At 54.4% G+C, this 24,426-nt stretch overlaps 1 protein-coding gene across 1 annotated transcript; it reads right to left on the bottom strand.

The window, feature by feature from the left end:
• Positions 1-9,315: 9,315 nt before the first annotated feature.
• LOC147412839 (uncharacterized) lies at positions 9,316-15,678 on the bottom strand. Its single transcript, XM_086480948.1, has 12 exons — positions 15,616-15,678; positions 14,714-14,818; positions 14,147-14,215; positions 13,883-13,993; positions 12,113-12,593; positions 11,888-11,982; positions 11,659-11,750; positions 11,083-11,184; positions 10,368-10,527; positions 10,149-10,207; positions 9,826-10,010; positions 9,316-9,641 (listed from the first exon to the last, which is right to left on the bottom strand). Exons 1-12 carry the CDS (start codon positions 15,676-15,678, stop codon positions 9,316-9,318), a joined length of 1,848 nt encoding a protein of 615 aa, XP_086337074.1.
• Between the last annotated feature and the right edge of the window lie 8,748 nt (positions 15,679-24,426).

Here is a 24,426-nt window from a genome sequence, read left to right as displayed (position 1 = left end):
CGGCCTCCCCCTGCAAACGCTCCTCCGCCCGCCTGCAGGGAGAGGCAGCCGCCCTTTTTCTTGAGCCTTCTGCAGGTTCGGCACCACCCAGTACACTCATGCAAGGACGGACTCTGCCTACCAACCAATATGGTTTCAAGCAAAAGCCGTTTATTGAACGTTCGGCTGTGTCTTCTATTCTGTTTTATTTCCGGACACGTGATCGCGCATTCTGCCAAAAGGACATGTACGCCTTGTCTTGTAGTTGACACTTCCTCAGGACTGGCTTATCTTGCAGCTGCAGCTCTTCTTGTTCCTGTCTGCTCTCTCACGGGTAGACTAGAATCATCTCAAGGTCCAAGTCATCCTGTTCAGGGGCCTCAGGCCAGCTGAGATCCCCCACAATGGACAAAGAGTCAGATACGGTGCCTAACAGGTTACAGGCATGGCCACGCAAACACAAGTCCTTTGTTAAAGTCGGCTTGTTCCTGAAAACGCGTGTTCAGGGAAAGATGAGAATCAAATGCTTTTGTGTTCTGAAATCAGTCTCAACCGTGTAAATACTGCCCAGGCGAGCTGGGAAAGTTAGATCCGGACAGGCTGAAGTCCCAGGAAATTGTCACATCTTTTCCCAGGACTCTTACCTTCACAGGTTGGTGCTTTATTGTTGTGGTGGGTTGACCCTGGCCAAAATGCCAAGTGCCCACCCAAGCCGCTCTATCACTCCCCCTCCTTAACTGGACAGGAGAGAGGAGAGAAAAAAAATAACAACAGGCTTGTGGAGTTGAGATAAGGACAGGGAGATCACTCAGCATTTACCGTCACGGGCAAAACACACTCAATTGAAATGAAATGTGATTTATTACCAATTAACTCAGAGAGGAGTAATGAGAAATAAAACCAAATCTTAAAACACCTTCCCCCCACTCCTCCCTTCTTTCCCGGGCTTAACGTGGATCCCAATTTTCCTCCCTCCTCCGCCCCATCGGCACAGGGGGAAAACAGGGAATGGGGTTCCTTCATGAACTGCTCCAGCGTGGGTCTCCTCCATGGGGTGCAGTCCTTCAGGAAACGACTGCTCCAGCGTGAGCCCACCTCACGGGGTCACCAGCAGCAAAACTGCTCCAGCGTGGCCTTCTCTCTCCCCATGGGCCACAGGTCCTGCCAGGAGCCTGCTTCAGTGCAGGCTTTCCACGGATTCACAGCTTCCTTCAGGGATCCACCTACTCCAGCGTGGGGGCCCTCCCCGGAGTGTAGACAGTCATCTGCTCCACCGCCCATGGGCTGCAGGGAGACAGCCTGCCTCACCGTGGTCTTCACCACAGGCCGCAGGGGGATCGCTGCTCCGGCGCCTGCAGCATCTCCTGCCCCTCCTTCTTCACTGACCTTGGTGTCTGCAGGATGTTTCTGTCCCATATTCTCACTTCTCTCACTCGCTGCAATTACTGCTGCGCAACAACTTTTTCACTCTCTTAAACACGTTATCACAGAGGCGAAAAACGGTGTCGAGGATGGGCTCGGCCTTGGCCAGCGGCGGGTCCGTCTTAAAGCTGGCTCGCATTGGCTATATCTGACATAGGGGAGACTTCTAGCGGCTTCATACAGAAGCCACCCCTGTAACCCCCCCGCTACCAAAACCTTGCCACGCAGACCCGTTACACTTGTATTTCTCATTCAGGCCAGGGCGATGATCGGCAAAGGAAAACACTAAGAGCAATGAGAGAAAGAGATGCGCTTCAGAAGCTGACACACTGAAGAGATGAGACGTAGCTGGGGCTAGCAAATTCAAGGCAATTCTTAGATCACTTAACCAGAATCATCCCCGACCAGGGGAAAGTCGATGAGGCAATAATGGGAGCAACACAAAACATTGGGCATTGGTGGAATTACAGGAACCATCAAAGCAGAATTTGGCTTAAGCTGTTTGAACACCCATCTATGTTGAGCCTGTACCCACTTGCTCTACCCCCCAACAAACCCTCACTGGCCAGGGAGCACAATTGGGAAAAAGGAGAGCAGACCCGTGGGTAGAAGCGCAACAGATTGAAAGAAAACCCTAGCAATAGCAACAGAGACATACTCAGCCAGATGAATATCCAGTGGTCACAATCGACCAGAGAGCAGTCCTCGGGAGAAACCGGAGGTGCAGCAGGAGAAGAAACCGCAGGAGGAACCTCAGCAGGAGCCCCCTCTCCTGTCCTCAGCCAACCTACCCCCTTGAACATGACCATGACATTATGGCATGGGCTACAGCCGTATCTAACTCAGGTCAGCTGCCCCGGCTGACTGGAGCCTGCCTAGCGTGGCTGGCCTGTGATTTTATCCCAGACACACCAGGACAACAGAGCACTGCCAGGGCAAGCGATTACACAGGGCACAGCGCAGTCTGCAGTCAAATTCACAGTCTTGTCTCCTATCAGTTTCTTTTAGAACTATTTTATTTTAAACTCTTAAGCAGTTTATTTTATTCAGAAAGAGAGTTCTTGCAACTCTCCTTCTTGACAAGCTTTGCTGACAGCTAGGCAGTAAACAACGCCACAGATCGAGTCGATGATGGCCTCGGGTCAGCAGCAGAGGTCAGTCAGCAGAGGTGCCCTCACCCCAGGAGGCTTCGGTGGGCTGAAGCACGTCCTGATGCACCAGCTGGCTGTCACCCTAAAGAGAATTCGCTGTTAGCTGAATGAAACTACTGCAGCTGGAATTGTTATGCACCCCATTCCTAACACCAGCCCCTCCTCCTGCTGCGAGGCTTGCCCTCGCACCAGCCTTGCAGGTCCTAAGGCCTAAGGAACCCAGTGGGTCGTGGGCAAGCACTGGCCACTGCCACCTTACAGGGACACGGGGAGCGACACCACATGCCTCCCCAGGACATGGGCATGCACCAGGCACTTCAAGGGAGCACGGGCACCCTGCCAGGCTGTGGGCCCCTCTTCCTGGGACCAGGGCACCCATGGGGCACCTCACAGCTACGGATGCCTCTTCTCTCCTGCCTCCCATCCGACCACGCATGGACAGCGGCGCTGGCTTGCACCGCTGCCTTTCCTGTGGCCACTCTGTCGGACGCCTGCTCTGGCTGCAGTTGCAAGGGAAGATCGAGAACGCTCTCCTCTCTTACATTTTTGGTTTACCTTCTTCTGAGACTGTCGGTGCTGGAGCTTTTTCAGGCGGCGGTAACGCCTCAGGGACCTGACCAGCAAGGCGGTGTTTGCCCTCAGACAGCAGTCTATGTCGCCAGGGTCAAAGACGCCCTTCCCGCAGCAGGCTGTCTCCTCAGAAGGTGAAACTGGCTGTCCGCTTTCCTGGAAATGACAGGAGCAGGGGCACAATGAAGCTTTGGGGACCAAGAATTGCTCTGCTGGGCTTGGCTTCCTCTGAAAGAAACGCAGCCTTGCAGGACTGCTTCGTTGGGCTGAGGAAACCTGCAGCAAGCCCCGTGTCGTGCTGGGGGCTCCTGCAGGGTTTCAGCCCTGAGGCTTGGCATGTCCTTGGAGAAGAGGTGGAGGACCTCTCGGGGCCTGCTGAGGCTTTCTTACATGCACTGCGTTTTGTTTTTCCATTGCAAGCCTTCTTGATCAAGGCTGCTGGTGTTCCCTGCTCCTCACAAGCCCAGTCCCTTCCTGTGGGACTGATCTCCACGGCTCACCTGGCTCTGGGGTCCGGTCAATTTTCTCCACAGGCCAAGCCAGGTCCAAATCATGTAGAGCAGCTGCACGGCTTGCCAGGTCTTCCAAAAGATCTTGCTGGTTTCTGCGTGGGCAAGGCAGTCCCAGAGCTGGCCCCCAAGGTAAGGCAGGGTGGAAGCTGACTGCACCAATGAGGGCGGCTGCTTCAGGCCTTCAGGACTCCCACCCATCCTGAACCTGACGCAGTGCTGGGGGCTCCGAAGGCCCATGCTGCTGGGCCATTCGGCCGTCCAGCTCTCTGCTTCACTGGGCACTTGCTTTAGGTCTTCCTTAAGCACACTCGTCCTGACCCCGACCCGGCCTGGCAGGAAGGGAAGGCCAACGCCACCCAGGAAGAGGAAAACCACGGCGAGAGCCCTGGTCGGGCAGGGAAACGGGCCGGCCATGATCCTGCTCTCTCCCTCAGAAAAGAGCAGCCACGTAGGAGCTGGCTGAGCAGACTGCGGGCAGCGACTCCCTGAACCGAGTGGCTGCCCCACACGTCTGAGTTTGCAAGGCTTGCCGAGGTGTCAACACCAGGCCGATGTCACGCCTAGCGCTGTGACATCACCGAGCCTTTGCCTGCCCGCCCAGCAGGCTTTCCCCGCCCACCCAGAACACTGAGGCCCAGCTGGGGAGGGCTGAGGTAGGGTGGATTTTGAAGCGTGCTGCTCCCACCGGTGTGCCCACCAGTGGACACCGAGCACAGCAGGGGTGCAGGACTGAGCCCCCCGTCTTTTGGGCTGTGCCCGGAACGGGTCAGCCGGAAGGAGCTACACACAGCGCTCCATCCGAGCTGCGTTCAGCGCTGTGCCCCAGCTGGGCAGCTGTGACATGGCTCTGCTCCCAGTTCCCTAGGGGCACGTGGCAGTCCACGTTAAGAGGAAAGCCAAAACTCCACTCTTGGTTTGATAGCATCTCAACCATTCCGATTTAGGAGCGTGATTAGTCTAGAACGCTTCCGGCCGGGACATGACTGATGGGGTCCTGGGCATGCACCGCCCCCTGCCACCTCACTGCCACATGGGCACGCCAGACATCAACCCACCACCGCTGGAAATAAAAACGACCTATTCCCAATTTTTAACACCATGGACAAAGAGTCAGATACGGTGCCTAACAGGTTACAGGCATGGCCACGCAAACACAAGTCCTTTGTTAAAGTCGGCTTGTTCCTGAAAACGCGTGTTCAGGGAAAGATGAGAATCAGACGCTTTGGTGTTCTGAAATCAGTCTCAACCACGTAAATATACACCCAGGTGAGCCGGGAAAGTTAGATCCAGACAGGCTAAAGTCCCAGGAAATTGTCACATCTTTTCCCAGGACTCTTACCTTCACAGGTTGGTGCTTTATTGTTGTGGTGGGTTGACCCTGGCCAAAATGCCAAGTGCCCACCCAAGCCGCTCTATCACTCCCCCTCCTTAACTGGACAGGAGAGAGGAGAGAAAAAAAATAACAACTGGCTTGTGGGGTTGAGATAAGGACAGGGAGATCACTCAGCATTTACCGTCACGGGAAAACAGACTCAACTGAAAGGAAATGTGATTTATTACCATTTAACTCAGAGAGGAGTAATGAGAAATAAAACCAAATCTTAAATCACCTTCCCCCCACCCCTCCCTTCTTTCCCAGGCGTAACTTTGATCCCGATTTTCCTCCCTCCTCCCCCCCAGTGGCACAGGGGGAAAACAGGGAATGGGAGTTGGGGTCAGTTCATCACCCTGTTGTTTTCTGCCGCCTCTTCCTCCCCCGGGGGAGGACTCCTCACACGCTTCCCCTGCTCCAATGTGGGCTCCCCCTCATGGGAGAAAGCCCTCCGTGACTTCTCCAGCATGAGTCCTCTTGCGGGTTCAGTTCTCCATGAACTGCTCCAGCATGGGGTTCCTCCATGGGGTGCAGTCCTTCAGGAACAGACTGCTCCAGCGTGAGCCCTCCTCACGGGGTCACCAGCAGCAAACCTGCTCCAGCGTGGCCTTCTCTCTCCCCACGGGCCACAGGTCCTGCCAGGAGCCTGCTCCAGTGCAGGCTTCCCACGGGGTTACAGACTCCTTCAGGTATCCACCTACTCCGGTGTGCTGGCCCTCCCCAGGGTGTAGGCAGTCATCTGCTCCACCGCCCATGGGCTGCAGGGGGACAGCCTGCCTCACCGTGGTCTTCACCAAAGGCCGCAGGGGGATCGCTGCTCCGGCGCCTGCAGCATCTCCTGCCCCTCCTTCTTCACTGACCTCGGTGTCTGCAGGATGTTTCTCTCCCATATTCTCACTCCTCTCCCTCGCTGCAATTACTGCTGCGCAATCACTTTTTCACTCTCTTAAACACATTATCACAGAGGCGAAAAACGCTGTTGCTGATGGGCTCGGCCTTGGCCAGCGGCGGGTCCGTCTTAAAGCCGGCTGGCGTTGCCTATATCTGACATAGGAGAAACTTCTAGCGGCTTCATACAGAAGCCACCCATGTAACCCCCCCCACTACCAAAACCTTGCCACGCAGACCCGTTACAGCTTGGTATCCACAGCTGCGTTTTCAGTCTCCAAAGCCTCAGTGTCAGGCTCCAAAGCCTCATTTCTAACTTCAGAGGTTAACGCTTTCGAGGTGCAAGGACTCATTTGCAGGGCCCTCAGCGTCATTTTGAAGCCCCAAAGTCTCCTTTGGAAGCTCCAAAGCCTCCTATCTAGAGCCCAAAGCACACAATGGTGACCACAGCTTCATTCTTACTTTCCAGTTTGGGTTTGTTAATCTGAAGCCACATTTCAGGCTCAAAAGCCTCATTTCTAGGGCCCAAGGGGAGTGTTTGGCTTTGCAATCTGTCACTTTCAGGCTCCAAAGCCTCCCTTTTAGATTCCAGACAGGCATTTGAGGGTCCAAGCTGCATCGTGAGCGTGCTAATCCTCCCTGGGAGGGTCCAAAGCCCTCTTTCAGGGCTCAAAGCCTGAGTTTGTGGTCCTAAACCCTCCGTTTTAAGGTCCATAATGTCAGGTTTAAAGGAGGGTTTGGGCCCTGAAAAGGAGAGTGTGGGCACTGAAATTGGGATTTGCACGCTAAAAAAGAGGGTTTGGGATCTAAAATTAGGGTTTGGACCCTGAAGTGTGGATTTGGACCCTGAAGTGTGGATTTGGACCCTAAAAAGAAGGTTTGGTTTCTAAAAAATAGGTTTGGCGCACTGAAATGTGGATTTGGACCCTAAAAAAAGTAGGGTTTGGGCACTGAATAGGGGATTTGGACCCTAAAAAGGAGCGTTTGGACCCTAGAAAGAAGGGTTTGGAGCAGGAATTGGGGATTTGGACCTAAGAAAAGGACTACTTGGACCCTAAAAAGGATGGTTTGGGCCACAAAAGAGCAGATTTGGGCCCTGAATTAGGCATTTGGACAGTTACATGTCATTCCAATCAGGGCTGTACTGTTTTACTATAAACTTGAGATTTTGAGTAACGCCTACCGGGTCACTGCGATATTTTCGGGCAGCATCTTTCCATTGCTTCAGATCGTTACAAGAGAATGGTATTTTGACTCTTCCTGTTTCTCCATCCGGTCCAACTGCGTCCCAGAGAGGAGCTGGGAAAACTTTCGGTGGTCTGCCTTCCCCGGGTTCGGGAAGGTATCGGGCTATCTGGTGGGGAGGAGGGAGGATGTGGAGGGGTACAGACCCTTTCTAAGTCCTCATCTCGCCCTTGTGGCTGCTGAGGGGGCCTAAAGAGTTCACTCAGATCTTGTTCTGACCCGGGGTTAGTTTGACTTTTCTCTGTACACCTTTGGCCAATGCGACAAGCCAAGCAGCATCTTTTTAGTTTCTTTTTGTTCTTCTTTTTGTTTTCTGTTTGAATGCGAGGACCATGGGGTCTCGTGGGGGTACTAATCCGCAGTCCCTTTGCCACTCAGGATTGTCCTGGAGAACAAAGAACATATCAGCATATGTTACTTCATCCCATTTCCCTTCTCTCCTCAGAAACAACAGTAACTGTAAGAGCGTGTTGTAGTCTAACGTGCCGCCTTCCTTAGGCCCTTTTGCCCCATCTTCCAGCTTATAAAGCGGCCACCATTGATTGCAATACTTCATTAACTTTCTCTTATTTTCTGTGCCCCCTTGTCCTGCTCTATCTTTCCGATGCGTCAGAACACATCCTAAAGGGGATTTTTCATAAGGTTTACTCTTTCCTCCCCCCATCTTTTGGTTTTCAAACCTGAACCCTTCCTTATCTTTTTCCTTCTCCGCACAACTCTACTTTCCACGTACCAACTTTGCTACTTATCAATATCCACGTATTACACGGACGTATCAAGGATGGGCACGGCACTCCTTATTCAAGGCAATAATTACATGGCAATTCTTGTTGTTTGGTTTTGGGGTTTCTAAATTAATCTGCAAACACCACCCCAGAAGCTCAGAGCTGTGTCCCCCCTCCAGCATCGTGTCCAGCCTCAATCGTGTGGCTGTGGTGCTGCTTGTTTTTTTCAAAACACAGCCACTTGAAGTTTTTTGGTTTCTTTTTTTTTTGCAACAACTATCTTTTTAGGTACTGCCAAATTTATACAATCAATTTTATTTAAAAAACCAAACCAACCCAAAAGCTGGCTGACCACTGCTCCGAGGTGAGCTCAGAAATGAGTTCTCCTAAAGCCTGTGTGCAGCGAGGCAGGAACATCCCTGGCTCACCACGAACCCCTTCAATGCCAGCCTGGCTGGGATTGCATTTTTGGGGTGCAGCAGCTCCGCAGGCTGATGGGAGCTCACCTGTCCCGCTGCCAGCACGGATCTGCTCTGGGGTTCCCCTCAGGGATTCTCACCCTCCTGCTCACCCAAGAAGGCCCACCAGCTTTGTCCCATCCCTGCCCCCGGCCATGTGTCCTTGCATGCCTGCCTGGGGGAGCCAGGGCTGTCCCCACGTGCATGGCCACACATCCCCGCACTGCTTCCAGGGGGTTTCTTGCCTGGTACCTCTTCACTTGTGACAGGTGACAACTTGTGCTAGGTCTCAGCACGCAGTGGGGCTTTCTCTCACAGAATGGGTGGCAGAAAGGGGTGGGGGAAAAGCAGCCCCAAGCCGTGGGGGTGGCATAAAGGGAAGGAAGGGATGTGTCCCCTCAAGGTTGGGGGCAGAGAAGGGGTTATGGTACTTTGCTCTGGAGGTGGGAAGCATCAGCTGCCCCTGAACTGGGCGGCAGTGGGGTCGGTCGGTGCCTCCATTTTCCCACCAATGGCAGCGTTGGAAGAGGGACAAGGGGGTGACAAAGGGGATTTCTCCACCTGGAGATAAGGAAACGAGCTCAGTGATGCTCATCCCTTGGGATAGGCGACAGCAAACTTGCGGGCTTGGGGTGGGATTTGCTTCTGGCATTAAGCCGTGTCCTGCCGCCACCCTTCCCACTGAGGTCCCCATGTCACACCTCCTTCAGCAGCAGCATCAACCTCCTGCTCCCCCAGACTCTCTTTGGGGCCACCAGCTCCCCTGGCAGGGGCCGTCGGGGCTCGTAGAAGCCAGGGGGTGTCAGGGGGAGCACGGCAACACGGGGCCAGCACAGACCCTGGGAGGGGGTTGGACAGGGGGTGGTTTCAGCTCCTCCGCTGACACATGGCCGCAGGACCAGGGATGCTGCTGACCCTTCCTTGATGATGGGAAGATCCCAACCCAGGGCCACCCCATTCAGGCCACGCAGGCGCTTGGCTGCCCATCGCCCTTTATTGCCGCTCGCTGTAGACACTCGCTCGCCTGCTCGGTGATGGGGGTGGTGGGTGTTCGGCCAGGGACCCCCAGTCCCACCGGGCCGCTGGGGCGCTGGATCCATCCAGCTGGGGCCGGAGGAGCTTCGACGCCTGGGAGAGGTGGCTATGGGACGAGGCTGGCCTGTGCTCCAGCGAGGCGGTGGTGCCCGGGGGCGAGGGGCAGGGGTTAGCCCCCTGCAGCCCACGGGGCAGGCACCGGCTGCGGGCAGCTCTGCCAGCCCAGGACGGGGCAGGCACCTGCCCGGCCAGAGACCCCGAGAAACGGGGTCCTGGCCCCCACCCTGAAGCAGACACCGGCCAGGAACAAGCCCCCCATGGCCCCCCACCTCACTCCACCTCCAACGTGGGGACTGCTTGCCCCATCCTCCAGTCCTCCCCCTCCATCCTGCCCCTCCCCATCCTACCCCAGACCCTCCTCCTACCCTTCCCAGCCGCAGGTGCAGTCCCCTGATCACCCCCACCCACCAGGAGACAGCAGGGTGCCCTGTCCCCGCCCCCGGTGCCCTGAGAGGGCCATAGCCGTCTGGCTGAGTGAGGACCCAGCGCTCTGGGGCTGTGAGAGCAGGAGGCCAGTGTCCTGGATGTCCCACTGCCTTAAGGACAGTGTGGGTTTGTCCCTCAGGAAGCCTGGCAGGAGAGACCAGAGGGAGCTGGGGTAGGGGGAGCCAGGGGCAACAGGGGTGGGGGAAAACCTGGCACCCCATAGGTGTCTTGCCTGCCTGGCTGTTCCCTTCACACCCAGCGGATCCCTGGCCGTACCATCCTTACCCACGAGCACAGGCAGCTACCCGTCCCTCTGGCCCCTGGAGATGCGGCCATCCTGACCCAACAGCTCCATCTCAGTGTACTGGGAAGAGAGAGCAGACTGGCTGAAACACAGGACCGAATTCAGCATCCCCACGCAACCCTCCCACACCCAGCTCTCCCCGGGGGAAACTGAGGCACAGATTCCCTCCAGACGCTCAGCATCACCCTCCCAGCCTCGGTCGCTCCCACCCTATCCTTACCTTTGTCATCCCTACCTTGAGGGAGAGCACGATTGGGCACTGGAGCGGCCGTGGGGTGCTGGGCTGGTTGCGAGGGCCCCTCTGCAGCTGTTCGCCGACGGTGTGCCGGCCCCCGCAGGACCGCGGCACGCTGGGGTACCTGCACTCGGCTGCCCGCTCCCTGTGGGATGGGGCACGGGGATGCTCAGCACCCAGCACTGTGGCACCCTGTGCTTCACCCTGCTACACCGAGGAGGGGGCCAGGGGGCTGCTCCCCAGTGAGGTCCCTCCCGGCTCCCCCCAGAACCGGGCTGGAGCTGCTCTTTCCCCACAGCCCCGGTGAGCAGGTCATGGCCAGGGCAGGTCCCTGCACCCCACGCCCAGGACACCAGGAGGCAGGAGCTGGGCTGTCGCAGCTGCAGCTCCTAATTTCAGTGACCTGTTTCACAGGAGGCACCTGACTCCCCCTTGAGCCTGAGGTCAGGCTGAGACCAGACACAACTCGTGACATGCGGCTTCAGCACCATTGAGACAGAGACCTGGGCTAGAGGGGGCAGCGCAGAGCGGGCTGTAAACCCCCACAGACCTGGGGCAAGCACAGCTCCGCAGCACATCTCTGCTCCCCTGGCCAGGCCTCCATGAACCCCTCCGCCCCCACCCAAGGAAGAGCTCTCCCTCCCTGGGGCAGGGGGCCCCTGCACCCCAGGGGCCAGGAATGGGTCCCTGCGTCCCCTACCTGTACCTGTGCTGCTGTGTTTGCTCCCGCTCAAGGACGGTGTGGGGGCGCCCGGCATGGCAGGGGGGCAACGGCCGCATGTACGGGAGGGCCACGACACGCCTGGGGAGGGCAGGAGCCGCAGGTGGGTGACAGGGGACAAATGACCCACCCCAGCTCAGGGCAATGCCCCAAAACCCAGGGGCTTGTACCCCCCCAGCATTCCCGCTGCCTGCTGCCCCCCGAGGAGGTGTCCCCGTCCCCCTGCTAATGGGCAGTGCTGCAGAAAATCTGGCCAGGGTCAGACCCCCCCCAGGCAGCCACCCCCCCATGCCTGGCACAGCAGGGCACCGCCAGCACCCATCTCCTCCTCATCCCACCCATGCAGCCCCCCCAGTGCACCCGTGCTGGGTGCTACTCACTGGCCAGGCACCAGCTGCTTTATCTCCTGCAGCATTGACCTGGCCAACGAGGCAGAGACACAGGCAGGCTTGGCCTCCATGAGGCTGCTTGGGGGGTGTCCATTGCCCCCCAAACTGGGATGTGGGGGGCTCCCTGCAGTCCCATGGGGTAGGAAACCCTCTCCCATTCTTTTACCCCAGTTGCTGGATGATCTGGCCAATGTCATCCGCTTGCTGGTCGGCTCCAACTACCCCCAGCTTCCCAAGGGCATCCTCCAGCTGCCTGAGCTGGGAACCGCAGTAGTGGCAGAGTTAGGGCACGGCTCCCCTCTGTCGTCCCAGCATGGGAGCCCTTCACCTGTCCCATTCCTGCCCAAGCCCCCCTGGCATCCCTGCAGCCCCCTCGGGGTCTGCCACTGGCTCACCTTCCGCTTCTGGCCCTGCAGATCGCTGGCCAGGCCCTGCAGGGAGGACACCCAGCCCCAGAGGTTGGCCAGGACACTGGTGATGCTCTCCTTGTCTAGAAAGACATGGTCCAAGAGTCAGCGAGTGGGTCTCACCCTCGGGGCCAGGCTCTGGGTGTGAGGAGCCCCTGACCTTGGGTGTCCCCATGAAAAACATCCCCCTACCAGCCCTGTCAGGGCTCTCACCTCCCTCCAGGAAGAGCAGATGCAGCTTCTCAAGCTCGGCATGGTCTGGCTTGCTGTCTTCCAGCTGGGCCCCCTGCTCCTTCAGGGCAGTGTAGAGGTGGCCGAGGTGCCCGATCTGGCGGAGAGCCTCCACCATCTCTGCGTAGCGCTCGGAGGCGCTGCTGGAGCCCGAGGACCCCCAGGGCACCACGAGCTCTTGCGAAGGGGATGTGACCCTGGGATCGGCATCCAGGGGGATCTCCTGGGCTGTCGGTGAGAGGGTGCCCGCTGCTGGGTGGCCTGCCAGGGCAAGCTGTGCGCTGGGCAAAGCCTTGCCTCCCTCCTTGGGGCTTGTGGCATCCATCTGTATCTCCAGAGCACCGTGGGTGGCTTCAGCAGGGACAGTCTCAGTACCAGGACGGCTGGGCTCCAGGCGGGGGGGGGGGGCTTGATCGAACCCCTGTTCCTCCTCCTTGGGTCCCTGGAGGTACTGGCTGTGTCCCTGGGATGGTGGTCTGGATGCTGGGGGTCCCTGGCTGCATCCCTGGGATGGTCATCTGCATGCTGGGGGTCCCTGGCTCCATCCCTGGGGTGGTGGTCTGGGTGCCAGGGGACCCTGGCAGTGTTCCTAGGGCGGTGCTGCTGGCATCAGAAGTCTTTGATCTGAAGGAGCGCCTGCCCCCATCTCAGGGGTCTCTGGTTCTCTCTGCGTCCCTGCTTGCATCCTGAGGGAGCCAGGCTGTGGCCCTGGAGTCCCCTTGCTGCTCCATGGCGCAGGCTGTGTCCCTGGTCCCTTTAACGCCAGCATTGATCTTGCCCTACGTGGGGTGCCTGCATCCAAAGTGGGGGCCTCAGCAGGGGCAGACTGGCCCCCACTGCCCTCCTGGGAAGAGGAGGCAAAGGGGAGCAGGTTTACAGACAGAAGTGCAGCAGCAAGGGCAGACCCAGGGCCCACCCACCCTGTCCCCAGCCCCTGTCCCCACATCCCCCGGCTCATGAAGCCAAACTCAAGTACCTGACAAGAGTCCAAAGGCAAAGCCTGCCCACCCCGTGAAGACCCCCCCGAACTCCTGCAGCCACAGCCTCCTGGTCCCTCCCCAGCCCCCTTAGCCCTTTGGTCGCCTCCGTGACTGCGGAGTCATTTCAGCAGCCGATCCAGAGGATCGGCGAACACCCTACTGACGCCACCTAACACAACAGCGTTTTTTCCTCTAGCGATGGGATTCAGTACCCCAGACCTGCTGGACCAGGCCCACTTCCCAGCCCAACGGGCTGCACCCAAGTTTCAGGAGCAGCAGCCCCAGGCAGGATTTGGAAACCATCTCACGATCCAACATGCTGGGGTTTGCCCCACAACGTCCTTCTGCTGTGCCCTGCTGCCACCTACCAGCCCCAGAGAGACCAGCACGGCAGGGAGCTGTGGTCTTGCCCAACGCTGAGCAAGGACACGGGGCTGTGTGGTCACCCCAAGGGTTTCAGGAGGGGCTGTTGTGGGCCATCAATGGCATAGACAACGGAGGAGGTGTGTCTGTCTGGCCAGCAAAGGAGCTGCCCTGGCTCTGCCTGTGCCAGGTCCTGCCTCCCAGCGGGACGTGCAGGGCAGAGAAGTGCTGAGCAAACCTCCGCAGAGGCCCCAGGTTGTGCAGCAGCTGGTGGCACCGGGGGCTGTGGTCCCACTTGGTCCCGCTCCTGCAGCCAGGATGCCCCAGCACTCACCGCTGGCAGACCTTGGCCTCTTTCTCCTTCTCCTCCTCCTTCTCTTTCTCCTTCACCTTCTCCTCCTCCTCCTTCTTCACCTCCTGCTTTGCTGCCCACCAGGCAATCCTCCAGCACCTCCCAGCGCACCATGTTGCTCACCTCCTCTGGGGTCGGGTAGAGGCTCAGCCTTTCCTTCAGCTTTTTCTGGGGAACCAAGTGATCAAGGGATCAGCCCTGGCCATGTAGCCAGGCAGGATGGGACCCACAGGAGCACTGACCCCCCCCCCACCTCTTCCCAGCACCGTGCCCTGTCCCAGAGGGACTGGGCACACTGGTCCCCTGGGGACGCAGCTGTACCACATCACTGTCCAACGCAGTCTGGTCAGGGAGGCCTGGCAGCCGTCCAGCAGCATCCTGGAGGTTCTCCTGGACAGGGGTGAGGAGAAGGATGGCAATCGGGAAACAGGAGCAGGATTTAAAAGAAGTATCCACAAATTAACTGGGGCACGAGACAGAGGGAGGCTGGGCAGGGCTGTGGTTGTATTACACGGGTAGAACTTTATCTCCCCTCCTTCCCAGCACCTCTGTTACTTTCTCTACGACTGTGTAGTTAACGAGTGCCTTAATGGCGCTTTGGTTGTCGGACGCAGGTACCTCTACCACGAGCCTGACCTGCAGGCAGTGGTGCCCGTTTCTCCCCTCCCCAGGCAGCCCTGGCAAGTGGAGGACGGGGGGCTCCAGGCAGGGTGGGCTGAGCTCCCCTGCTCCCCCCTCAGGACACCCTTCCCACTCGTCCCTCCTGGTGCCCTGCATGCAGGGTGACACCCAGGGCCGTGAGGCAGGGGCAGCGGGGTGGCCAGGAGAGGGGCAGGGAGGGGGACAAAGGGCCCAGCTCCCTCCCGGGGGTCTCCGGCAACAGGTCACCAAGCCAAGCGCCTTCTGGATCGTCCGGATGTCCCCTCCCACGTGGGACTGCGCTGCCTTCATCCCACCGATCTCCTTGAGGAGATCCTGGGAGAGCGCCATGGCCTAGGAGAGGGGGGCAGCAGGGGTGAGTCCCAGAGGAGGGTCCCTGGGGACCAGAAGCTTCACCCCTGCTGTGGTCTGTACAGAGCTGAGGGGCAGCGCAGGGCACTGCTAACGAAGCGGGGAGCCATCAAGAAGGGGCCTGCCCTGAGCAGGGTGAGCGCTCTCTGCTCAGCCATCCGGGGAAACCCTCCCTGCTGCCTTCTCCCTGTCCCAGCCCCGGCAGGATCCGGCCCTGCAGCACTGAGAGTGGCTCTTTCCTTGAACCTGAGCTTATTTCTTCCCATTGGGGATGCCCAAGCGAAGCATGGCCACGAGCAGCTCAGTGCTGTGCAGGATGAAGCCCCTCTCCTGTCCCCACCGGTACTGGGTTTAGCCCTCGGGTGAGCCAAGGGGATTTGCGGTGAGAGATGAGACCCGTGAGGTGCTGATGGAGCCTCAGCTGCCTGGGGAGCTGACGCCGTACTCAGCCGTAGGGCAGGAGTAGGGAAGGGAGGGATGGAGAGGGTGGTGGGGACGGATCTCCAGGGGTGCTGAGCCTCTCTGGACAGCAGAGCTAAGGGCTCCGGGGGCTGTATTGGACCCACCACAACTTGCTGATGGCAACGTGAGGAGCAGCATTTCAGCCTCGGCTCTTCCACCCCAAAACTCCGTCCCTTCCCCATAGTGAAGCCCCACGTGCTGCCATGAGCTTGGGCTTAAACCAGACCTTGGTCTAAGGGAAACACAACAGCCGTGCAAACCCCAGAGGAGGGGGCGTCTCGTCAGGGAGCACCCAGGGGACTGGCAAGAGCCTCTACCTTGGAGATGCCGCTCGCGTTCGCTTGGATCTTCTTCTTCATCTGCCCCACGTCGGCAGCCATGGAGGCGACGTCAGGGCTGCTTGCCGTCCCCTGCAGCGAGTCCTTCCCAGGGGAAGGACCTCCGCCCTGTCCCCCTTCTTTGGGGCGTGCCTTGGCGGGCTGGTCCCCCTCCAGGAGGTGCCCCTGCTCCTATGCGGGCAGGTCCTGCCCGCCCAGGTGCCAGACCACGGCCTGCAGCAGGCTGTACAGTGCCGTCAAGTTGACGGCCCCAATCTCGGGCGTCCCGATGGCGATGTCCAGCAGCTGGGACAGGCTGAGCAGGGCCATCGTTGCTGCCCTGCCCGAAAACTCACAGCCCGACCTGGGGAGGCCGGGAGCCTTTTTGCCTGGAGACCTGGGAGGACAGGGGGGAGGCCGGGAGCTTTTTTGCCTGGAGTCCTGGGAGGACAGAAGGGATGGGCAGCCGCCAGCCTCCTCCTCCCCACAGAAAGCAACCAAACCCCATCCAACCGCTGTTAGGGTGCCCCCCACTGAGGGCAGCGCTTTCTGGGGGATGAAGAGTCCCCCTCCCCGTCACCCCAGCCACCTCCAACCCCCCAACCAGCTCTCCCCGCCCCGGCCCCCCAGCCCTACCCTCTCAACCCTCCAGCCCCCCCCTCCCAGCCCGAACCCCCCATCCCGGCTCCCCGTGGCCCCGCACCCAGCGGCCCCCCTCTGCACCCTGAGCCCGCCCTTGCCCTTTCCTCATTGGAAAGGGCACATGCTTTATTACAACGGGCTGTTTTTCACCTGCTGGACTCACTAGTTCATCTGAAGGATCGGAGACTCGCACTGTGGCTCGCTACCTTTCTCTCCTATCACCAAACACACAAGGCTCTTTCAGAGGGCGTAAGGACCTTAATAATACCTGCTCAGGCAAAGAAAGCCTAAGGAAGTTTGCAGAAACAAATTTGTTGATTTTTTTTTTTTAACTGGATTAATGGAAAGAGCAGGACAAAACCAGTTCCAACACAGTTCTGCAAGCTCAGAGCAACCAGCAATTGGAAGAAAAAAGATACACTGATGAGCTCTGCTACCTGACACATGGTGAAGAGATGCACTGGGAAATAAGGCTCCACTCCCTCCTGACGCTACTTTGGCACTCACATGGTTCATGCAAAAACTACAGGTGTAACAGGCTTTAACCTTTATCCAGAAAAACTTGCAGCAGCAGTAGAAAAAAATAACAGAGATATGAACTAGGATGCACGGAGAGCGTCCAGACGTAACAGAGTCTTCAGACTCACACCAAACAGCAATCAGCCTCTGATACTGGCCAGGGACTTGCTGTCCATAAGCCAAACCTCTCACTTGCCAGAGGGTGCTGGTTGACATAGTGAACTCGGCACAAACCCTCCCAGCACAGAAAGGACGTGGTGGTGGGCATGCACGTGTCACCAGGTGATAATCTGAGCTGATCTAACCACTGAAGCAAAGAGGAACATCCAGCATTTTGTAACACTTCCCTGGCCCACCTGCACCCCCCGGATTGATACTCTCTACAGGGAGCGCAGCCAAGCGTCCTACCGAGGCACTTGGTACCCCTCCTCTTCGTCAGCTCAGGTCTTACCAGGATTCTGGCCACAGAGGCTTCTCAAGAGCCCAGGCCTTTTGGACACCCTAGATAGCAAGATTTTTCTCCTTGAGTGTAACCTCCTTCAATCTAATACTTGAGCAGCATGAGAACACAAGCCACTGCCCATCAAAAAGCCCATCTGAATATTGATTCCAGCCCTCCTGGGTCAAAAAACTCCTACACGAAACTCCTCATCCGGCACAGCAGGCTGATCCAGTACTATTCCCACAACTCCTCAGTGCCTGGCAATGCCCAGAGTGCAAGCCCAGCTGGGTGAGCAAGTCAGACTGAGGGATGTGACGGAAGAAGGTCCTTTAGAAGGACCACAGCTCCAGAGATCCATGTGCAGAGCTGTCCTTCACACGCACGCCCTACTCCACGGGCTGGTTTGCTGCAAACCTCCCAGAACTGTATAAAAGGTGTCCAATGGCTCTGTTTTGGCCAAAGTGACATTAATCCTTGGCAGGTTTTGCAGTTAAAGTCACAGCTACCTTGGACTTAAGAGTTAATTGCTGTTTGCACACAGATTCCCCAGCCTCCCCTGCACTGCTATTTCTGAGGCCTCTTTCAAATGCAAAGTCACGTCTCAATCCTGAAGGGAAAATATTCTTATGAGAAGGAAGAATATTTGTAATAAAGTAAGATTAAGCATCACAAGAGAGAAGCAGACCATCAATTTCAATTACAGGCACTACCTACCTGCTTAGATTAGTTATTAATTTATTATCTAGTCTGGACAGTAACAAAACTCCTGGCAGGAGCTGTGAAATACCAAAAGGATTCCCTCTGGCTGCCATCCCACCCTTCGTGTGCATCCACAGATGAGCACCATTTCTGTTTACAACAGCCAGGCTAGGGAAAAGGTTTTTTTTAACAAATGGTGCACTGGCCTACAGAGCTCAAATTTAGCACTATTCTGCTCACGAATACATGAAGTTTCAGCAAATCAGTATCCTTCTGTTCCACAAAGAAAGCAGACACATTCCTTGCTATGCTTAAAGGCTAACACAGCAGCTAGCAACAACAGCAGTGCTTCACATCACTCTGGTTTTAAATGCTGTTTTCAAATGGCTGGTGTTAAATGCAATTTTGCTTTACTTTTAGAGTATGGTAGGCAACAGGTAGACCTACCCAGATCCTAAAGAGAAGTTCTCCCTTTTTCTTCTTCAATTTTCTCTGCAAAGAAAAGAAAAATATTGCAAGCCAAAGATCTACCTACAACCACATCAAATCTCAAGAGAACTGCTCCGATGCAGCGAGAGCTTATGCACAGGTTACCACGGTCCATTTCTTTTCCTTCCAAATCTTTGGACATATCAAGACGTGCAAGTCAGAACTGTCACAAGAAGGTGGCTTGAAAAATGATTCAAATAATAAAGAACATTTTTCTCCCAGACACAAAACCTCCATTTGTACGTAGACAAAAGAGGGCAACAGAAGCAAGCCACAGCTGCACTTCTGCCTGGCATAACCCCTTGGATTACGAGTCGGGTTAAAAGAGTTGCTGGGGGTTTTTTCTGGAGAGTCAGAAAAGATGCTTGTGGTATCTTAGCTTCTGGGCGGAAAAAGACAAAGAAAAAAAAAAAAAAGAGAGAAGAGAAAAAACCCAAACCAACCACCATTTTTATAAAACAAGAATACCAAAGAACACTGAGGGGTGGTGCGGAAATAACCTGCACACTCTAACTTGTGCTTTCATTCTGATGGGAGTAATAAAGCACCACACGTTCAAGGCAAGATTATCACCGGCATGAAGAAACAGCATTCCCAGGTGCATAAACCTGTTGCTTCCGTGAAGTGCTGACAAATGGGTTAAGAAATGCTAAAACAAACTCTGGAGCTAACAGTGTGCATTCAAGTGATAATCACCAAGAAAAATAGTGCTGCATTTACAACAGAGTCTGTGAGCAAAATGGAAGAACAAAGTGTTTTGTGAAGAGATAGAGCTGGAAGGACAGATAACATCCCTGTGCCCAGTCTAAACCTAGGAAAGAGATGGGGGTGGGGAAGTAGGCACAGCCCTACGCTCACTCCAGTTTTTCACCCGCACTCTCCTCCTTCATGGCAGTTTGCTGGGCTCTGGGTTTGAAGCAGACCATCAGCTCTCTGTACAAAGTACTGAATTTCAAAGCCACTGAAATGATTTAACAGATGGTGCTCCACTCCTTTTCTTGAGGATGAGGAAACATCCAAAGAGTCCACACGCATTGGTGAAAGCACAGCCCCAAGCCAGCTGCAAGCTCTGAGACACAAAGAGCACACAATCAGAGAGCATAACCTCGCAGTGACATCCTGTCTCAAAGGCTCCGAATTCTGCGTTTTGAGTGACTTGACCTGTTGCTGCCGCTTTAGCGCAGCCCTTTCAGAAGTGTAATTTTAAGCACCTTTGGCATTTTTCCCTTATGGCTCCATAGGATACCAAATCTGGGTATCACACCAGGCTACACTCCCAGGACAATAAATCAGCCTTTACACTGCGTAACACTCGTTAATTAACAAGGCACGTGATTTCTACTAGAACAGGGAGAAAAGGCGCGAGCCAGGACGCAGGAGCCCAGCCAACTCACTACGAAGCCCACAAAGAACGGCACAAAGTACAAGTCACCGCTGTAGGGCTCTGGGGCTGCTCCCAGCCACGGCTTTCGCCTCCCTTCTGGCTGTAACTCCACTGCCGGGGATCCTGAAGTGCAGAGCCTGGAGAGGGAGGACAGGATGCTCCACACCGATCTCACTGTAGCCCAGAGCAGGCTGCTCCATGGTGAGTCTCAGCCACAGGAGTACCCCCACCTCCTAACTGCCCAGACCCAGCTTTGAGGGAGCTGAGCCAGGCAGACCTGCAGACTGGTTGTGTTTCAACAACCGGAGTTTTTTCTGGCCAGTTTTGGCGGAGGGAAGCATACAGCTCTGAGCGAGTAGCACACGTCCTACCTTTCACAACCAACAACACAGGGACAAAGCTGAACCCTGCTTCACTCTGCCATCAGGCTTCACACCACCAGAATCGCTGGTGATGGTAAACAGAGCAGGAAGAGCTGATCAAGGGCTTTGTTTGACGGGCCACTTGAGGTGGGAAGACACTTTTCAAATCACTCAACTGGACCAGAAAGAACATGTAGCAGAGAGGGCAAGTACAGACACTCACAGCATGCCCTAACCCTAGCTGCATTTTCACCTCTGCCTGGCACAGCACAGCTCCACAGCAGATGCTGCGACACAACCAGGATGCACTAAGAGCTTACAGGCTGCTTTTAGGCAGATATTACCTCCGTATTTTACACCTCCAGTAACAGACTTTATCTATCTCACTCAAAACCAGGTATCCATCAGATTAGAAAAGTGGAGAGAAGAGCAACTTTCTGCTGAGAGTTCTGGACAAGTTCACCCCATAATCTACCCCACATCTTGCCAAAAGACAGCTACCAAGCCACAGCTTGATTGTTTTACATTTCTGCCTAAGGCATGCAGGAGGGTAAGGTCACTAATCAAGTGGTTTTTGCAGGAGATAAGGTAAGAAAGTGGTGATACACAGCAAATTACTTTGCGTTTGGATAGGTGAGGACTGAAACCAGTTTTCCACTGGAATCGTAACTAAACTGGACAAGGGCCCATTTCTGTATGAGCTACCACTTACAGGGCTCTCCAGCAGCACAAGCTCCCACAGCTGAGCTGCCTTGAAGTGACATGGTTGGAATTCAATATACAGTTGCATCAATGTTCCGGGAGCAGACAAGTATCAGCTTGTGATACTGTGGAGGACAGCATCCTCTTCAGAGTAGGAGGGGAAGGAAAAGGCCAAGAGTAACCACACCAATTCCTGTTTTGTTACCTGGAGATTTATTCATGCCCTTCCAACAAGGGGGACAAGCAAGATGAAGTCCCAAACTTCATTGCCAAACCCCACCTGTCCCTCAAGGCCCAAGAGGAGTTTCACCAGCAACAGAAGCATCGTTCAACTGATTATATTATAGCCTGCCTGTCAGACGGAGCGAAAGTTCCACAGAGCTGGGGCTGGGGAATTCCCGTCTGTGTAAGCCTGGGCACCGCCCGGTAAGACGGAGCGAAAGCTCCGCAGGGTTCGCATTGGTAAAGGGCTGTGAGTCCCCGTGTGGTAATCCGGTAAAGGTACCGTGATATAAACATATTATTATAAAGCTGCTGTTTTAATTGTTATTTTGATAGTACTATTGTTGTTGATGATTTATTGTGTGGGAGTAATAATGGGCCCTTGTTAATTGTGGTTTGAATGAGACGTAGCTCAGCTACAAAGCGAGTGTGGAGCTTTGATCCACGTTTCTGTTATCCTGCGAGGGGTGCAGCCGGAGAGAAGTGAAGCAAAAGAACGGTGTGAGAGTTGAAAGTATCATATTATATTGTGGTAATTTAAAATATAATATTCCTTCCAATATCGTAGAAGGAAGGAAATGAGAGTCCCATACCAAGGACTTGTCCTTTAGGTTGTCTTTTGGCTCACTGGAAAGAGATGCATGAAGAGCTACGTAAGAAGCAACCTACTGAATATTATCATCATGTATGGCCAATGTATAAGCGAGAAAATGGAGAAGTATGGCCCTTGAATGGGACCCTAAACTATAACACTATTTTACAATTGATGTTATTTTGTAAAAGGGAAGGAAAACAGGACAAAGCTCTGTATGTGGATCTATTCTTTTATCTAAGAGAAAAACCTGAGTGGCAGGAAGAATGTGGGTTGACTGATCAAGTAATGCCTCTTATGATAAAGGATAAAAAGGATCAGGAGCGCTGCTCTGCATGGACTAAGTTGAAAACTTGTCTTAGGCATTTAGTACTTAAAAAGGGGGGACAGGTAGATACAGGTCCTGAACTAGATGTTGCTCCTACCGCCCCGGCAGCTCCTGCTGACCTCATACACCCCCCTGTCCCAGTACCTCCTCCTGAACACAAACCTCAGCCTAGATCTGGGCAACTGACCCGGGACACTGGTGCAGAAGGGGTCCAGCCTCTCCAGGCAGTAGTGGAATAGAGGACAAAGAATCTGAAATAGAACCCTCTTCACCAGTGTCCAGGAAAACTCGATATCGTACTCATTTAATAACCCCCTTAAGACTGAGGGCTGGGAGGAAAAAAAGAAAAAAAAAAAGAGAGGTTACATTTTTAGTAGGTGCTAGAGCAACGTTCTCAGTTTTGAATACACAAAAAGGAATGATAAGAGCAAAAACCAGCAAATATTACTGAAGCCACAGGGAAAGAGGATAACTGGCCATTCCTACAACCCCTGGATCTGAAATTTGAAAACAACCATGTAACACATGAATCTTTGTATGTTCCAGAACGTCCAATACCCTTAGTGGGAAGAAATCTGTTATCTAAATTAAATGCATAAATCATTTTTGAAAATGGAGCACTGTTGTTAAAAGTACCTGAATCGAAGATAGGAGAAACTTTAATGATATAGAAAAACCAAAGCTATAGGAAATTCCCCCCTGAAATGAATTATGCCGTAATCCCCATGGTATGAGAAACTGATAGCCCAGGAAAAGCTAAATTGGCACAACCTGTAAAAATTGAATTAGAGGAAGGTGCGAGACTGGTAAGGATTAAACAATATCCAATCAAACCTGGAACAAAGGAGGGAATTAAAATTTAATTGATAAATTTCTGGAGTCCAAAATTTTAGAGAAGTGGGAGTCAGAGTATAATACTCCTGTTTTACCAGTACGGAAGCCTTCGGGCAACTGTAGGTTAGTGCAAGATTTGCGAGCTGTAAACCAAACTGTCAAAGGCCTCCACCCAGTGGTGGCAAACCCATACACATTGCTGACTGCCCTTAAAGAGACATACCAGTGGTTTACAGTGCTTGATTTGAAAGATGCTTTCTTTTGCATACCTCTGGAACAGGAGAGTCGTAAATTGTTTGCCTTTGAGTGGAAAAACCCACAGACAGGACACAAAGTACAGCTAACGTGGACACGACTACCCCGAGGTTTTAAAAACAGCCCAATGATCTTCGGTAGCCAGCTGGCAAAGGAACTGGAATCTGGACAATGGAGAAAATGGTAACTTCGCGACCAGAACACCTGCTCCTACAGTATGTGGACACATTCTGATAGCTACTGAAGAAAAGTCGGCTTGTATCCAGGTAACCGTTGAACTTTTGAATTTCCTGGGACTTAATGGGTATAAGGCGTCTAAGAAGAAAGCCCCGATTGAAAGCCAGGCAGTCATCTACTTGGGGTTTGAGATTCCAAAGGGACAGAGAAAGCTGGGAACTGCTCGTAAGGAAGCAATTTGTGCCATTCCTGAACCTCAGACTATGCACGAGTTAAGAGCGTTTTGGGGAATGGGCAGCCGGTGTCGTCTCTGGATGATGAATTGTGGACTGACAGCCAAACCACTCTACGAGGCCCAGAAGTCTGCCTCTCTTGTGTGGGGTCCCTCGCTACAATAGGCCTTCCGAAACCTTAAGCGAGCACTAATGTCAGCACCAGCTTTGGGACTGCCTGATAGAACTAAAGACTTTGAATTGTTTGTGCATGAAAGACAACACCTTGCTTTGGGAGTCCTGACCCGAAGGATGGGAAGCTGGAAGAGACTGGTGGGATGTTTTGCCAAGCAACTGGACACAGTGAGTAAGGGATGGCCTGCATGCTTGCGAGCAGTAGCAGAAACGCGAAAACTCACTGTGGGAAGAGTCGTTACGGTTTATGTCCCACATACGGTTATTGCTGTGCTGGAACAAAAGGGGGGCATTAGCTTTCCCCTAGTAGAATGATGAAATGCCAAGTAATCCTTACAGAACAAGATGATGTGATTTTGAAAACAACTAATCTTGTGAACCTGGCCGTTTTCTTAAGTGCTTCACAGGAGGAAGAGACCTGAGCACGACTGCATAGCGATGATTGGACACACATATTCCAGTCGAGAAGGTCTAAAAGATGTCCCTTTAGAAAACCCTGAGTGGGAACTGTTCAGATGGCAACAGCTTTGTACAGAACGGAACTGGATAGGCTGGATATGCGGTAACAACTGAAAATTCTGTCATAGAAGCAAAGGCATTACCTAACACGACATCAGCTCAGAAGGCAGAATTGATTGCCTTAACACGGACATTGGAACTAAGTAAAGTAAAGAAAGTAAACATCTGAACAGACTCAAAATATGCTTTTGGAGTAGTCCATGTCCATAGGCATTAGGGGAAGAAAGAGGACTATTGT

This window comes from Leptosomus discolor, unplaced genomic scaffold, assembly GCF_034619465.1.
Source record: "Leptosomus discolor isolate bLepDis1 unplaced genomic scaffold, bLepDis1.hap2 HAP2_SCAFFOLD_29, whole genome shotgun sequence".
NCBI classification, from domain to species: Eukaryota; Metazoa; Chordata; class Aves; order Leptosomiformes; family Leptosomidae; genus Leptosomus; species Leptosomus discolor.
The sequence above is the reverse complement of the archived record's forward strand: the minus strand, read 5'-3'. Positions and strand labels throughout refer to the sequence as shown.

Excerpts from the sequence above, each read along its gene's own strand:
- LOC147412839 (XM_086480948.1), bottom strand. The coding sequence starts at position 15,678 with ATGGCTGCCGACGTGGGGCAGATGAAGAAGAAGATCCAAGCGAACGCG. Across the intron at positions 14,216-14,713 it reads TCCAGAAGGCGCTTGGCTTG|GAGAACCTCCAGGATGCTGC; the intron begins GTGACCTGTTGC and ends ACCCCTGTCCAG. Across the intron at positions 12,594-13,882 it reads GCAGCAAAGCAGGAGGTGAA|GGACACAGCCAGTACCTCCA; the intron begins GAAGGAGGAGGA and ends CCACCATCCCAG.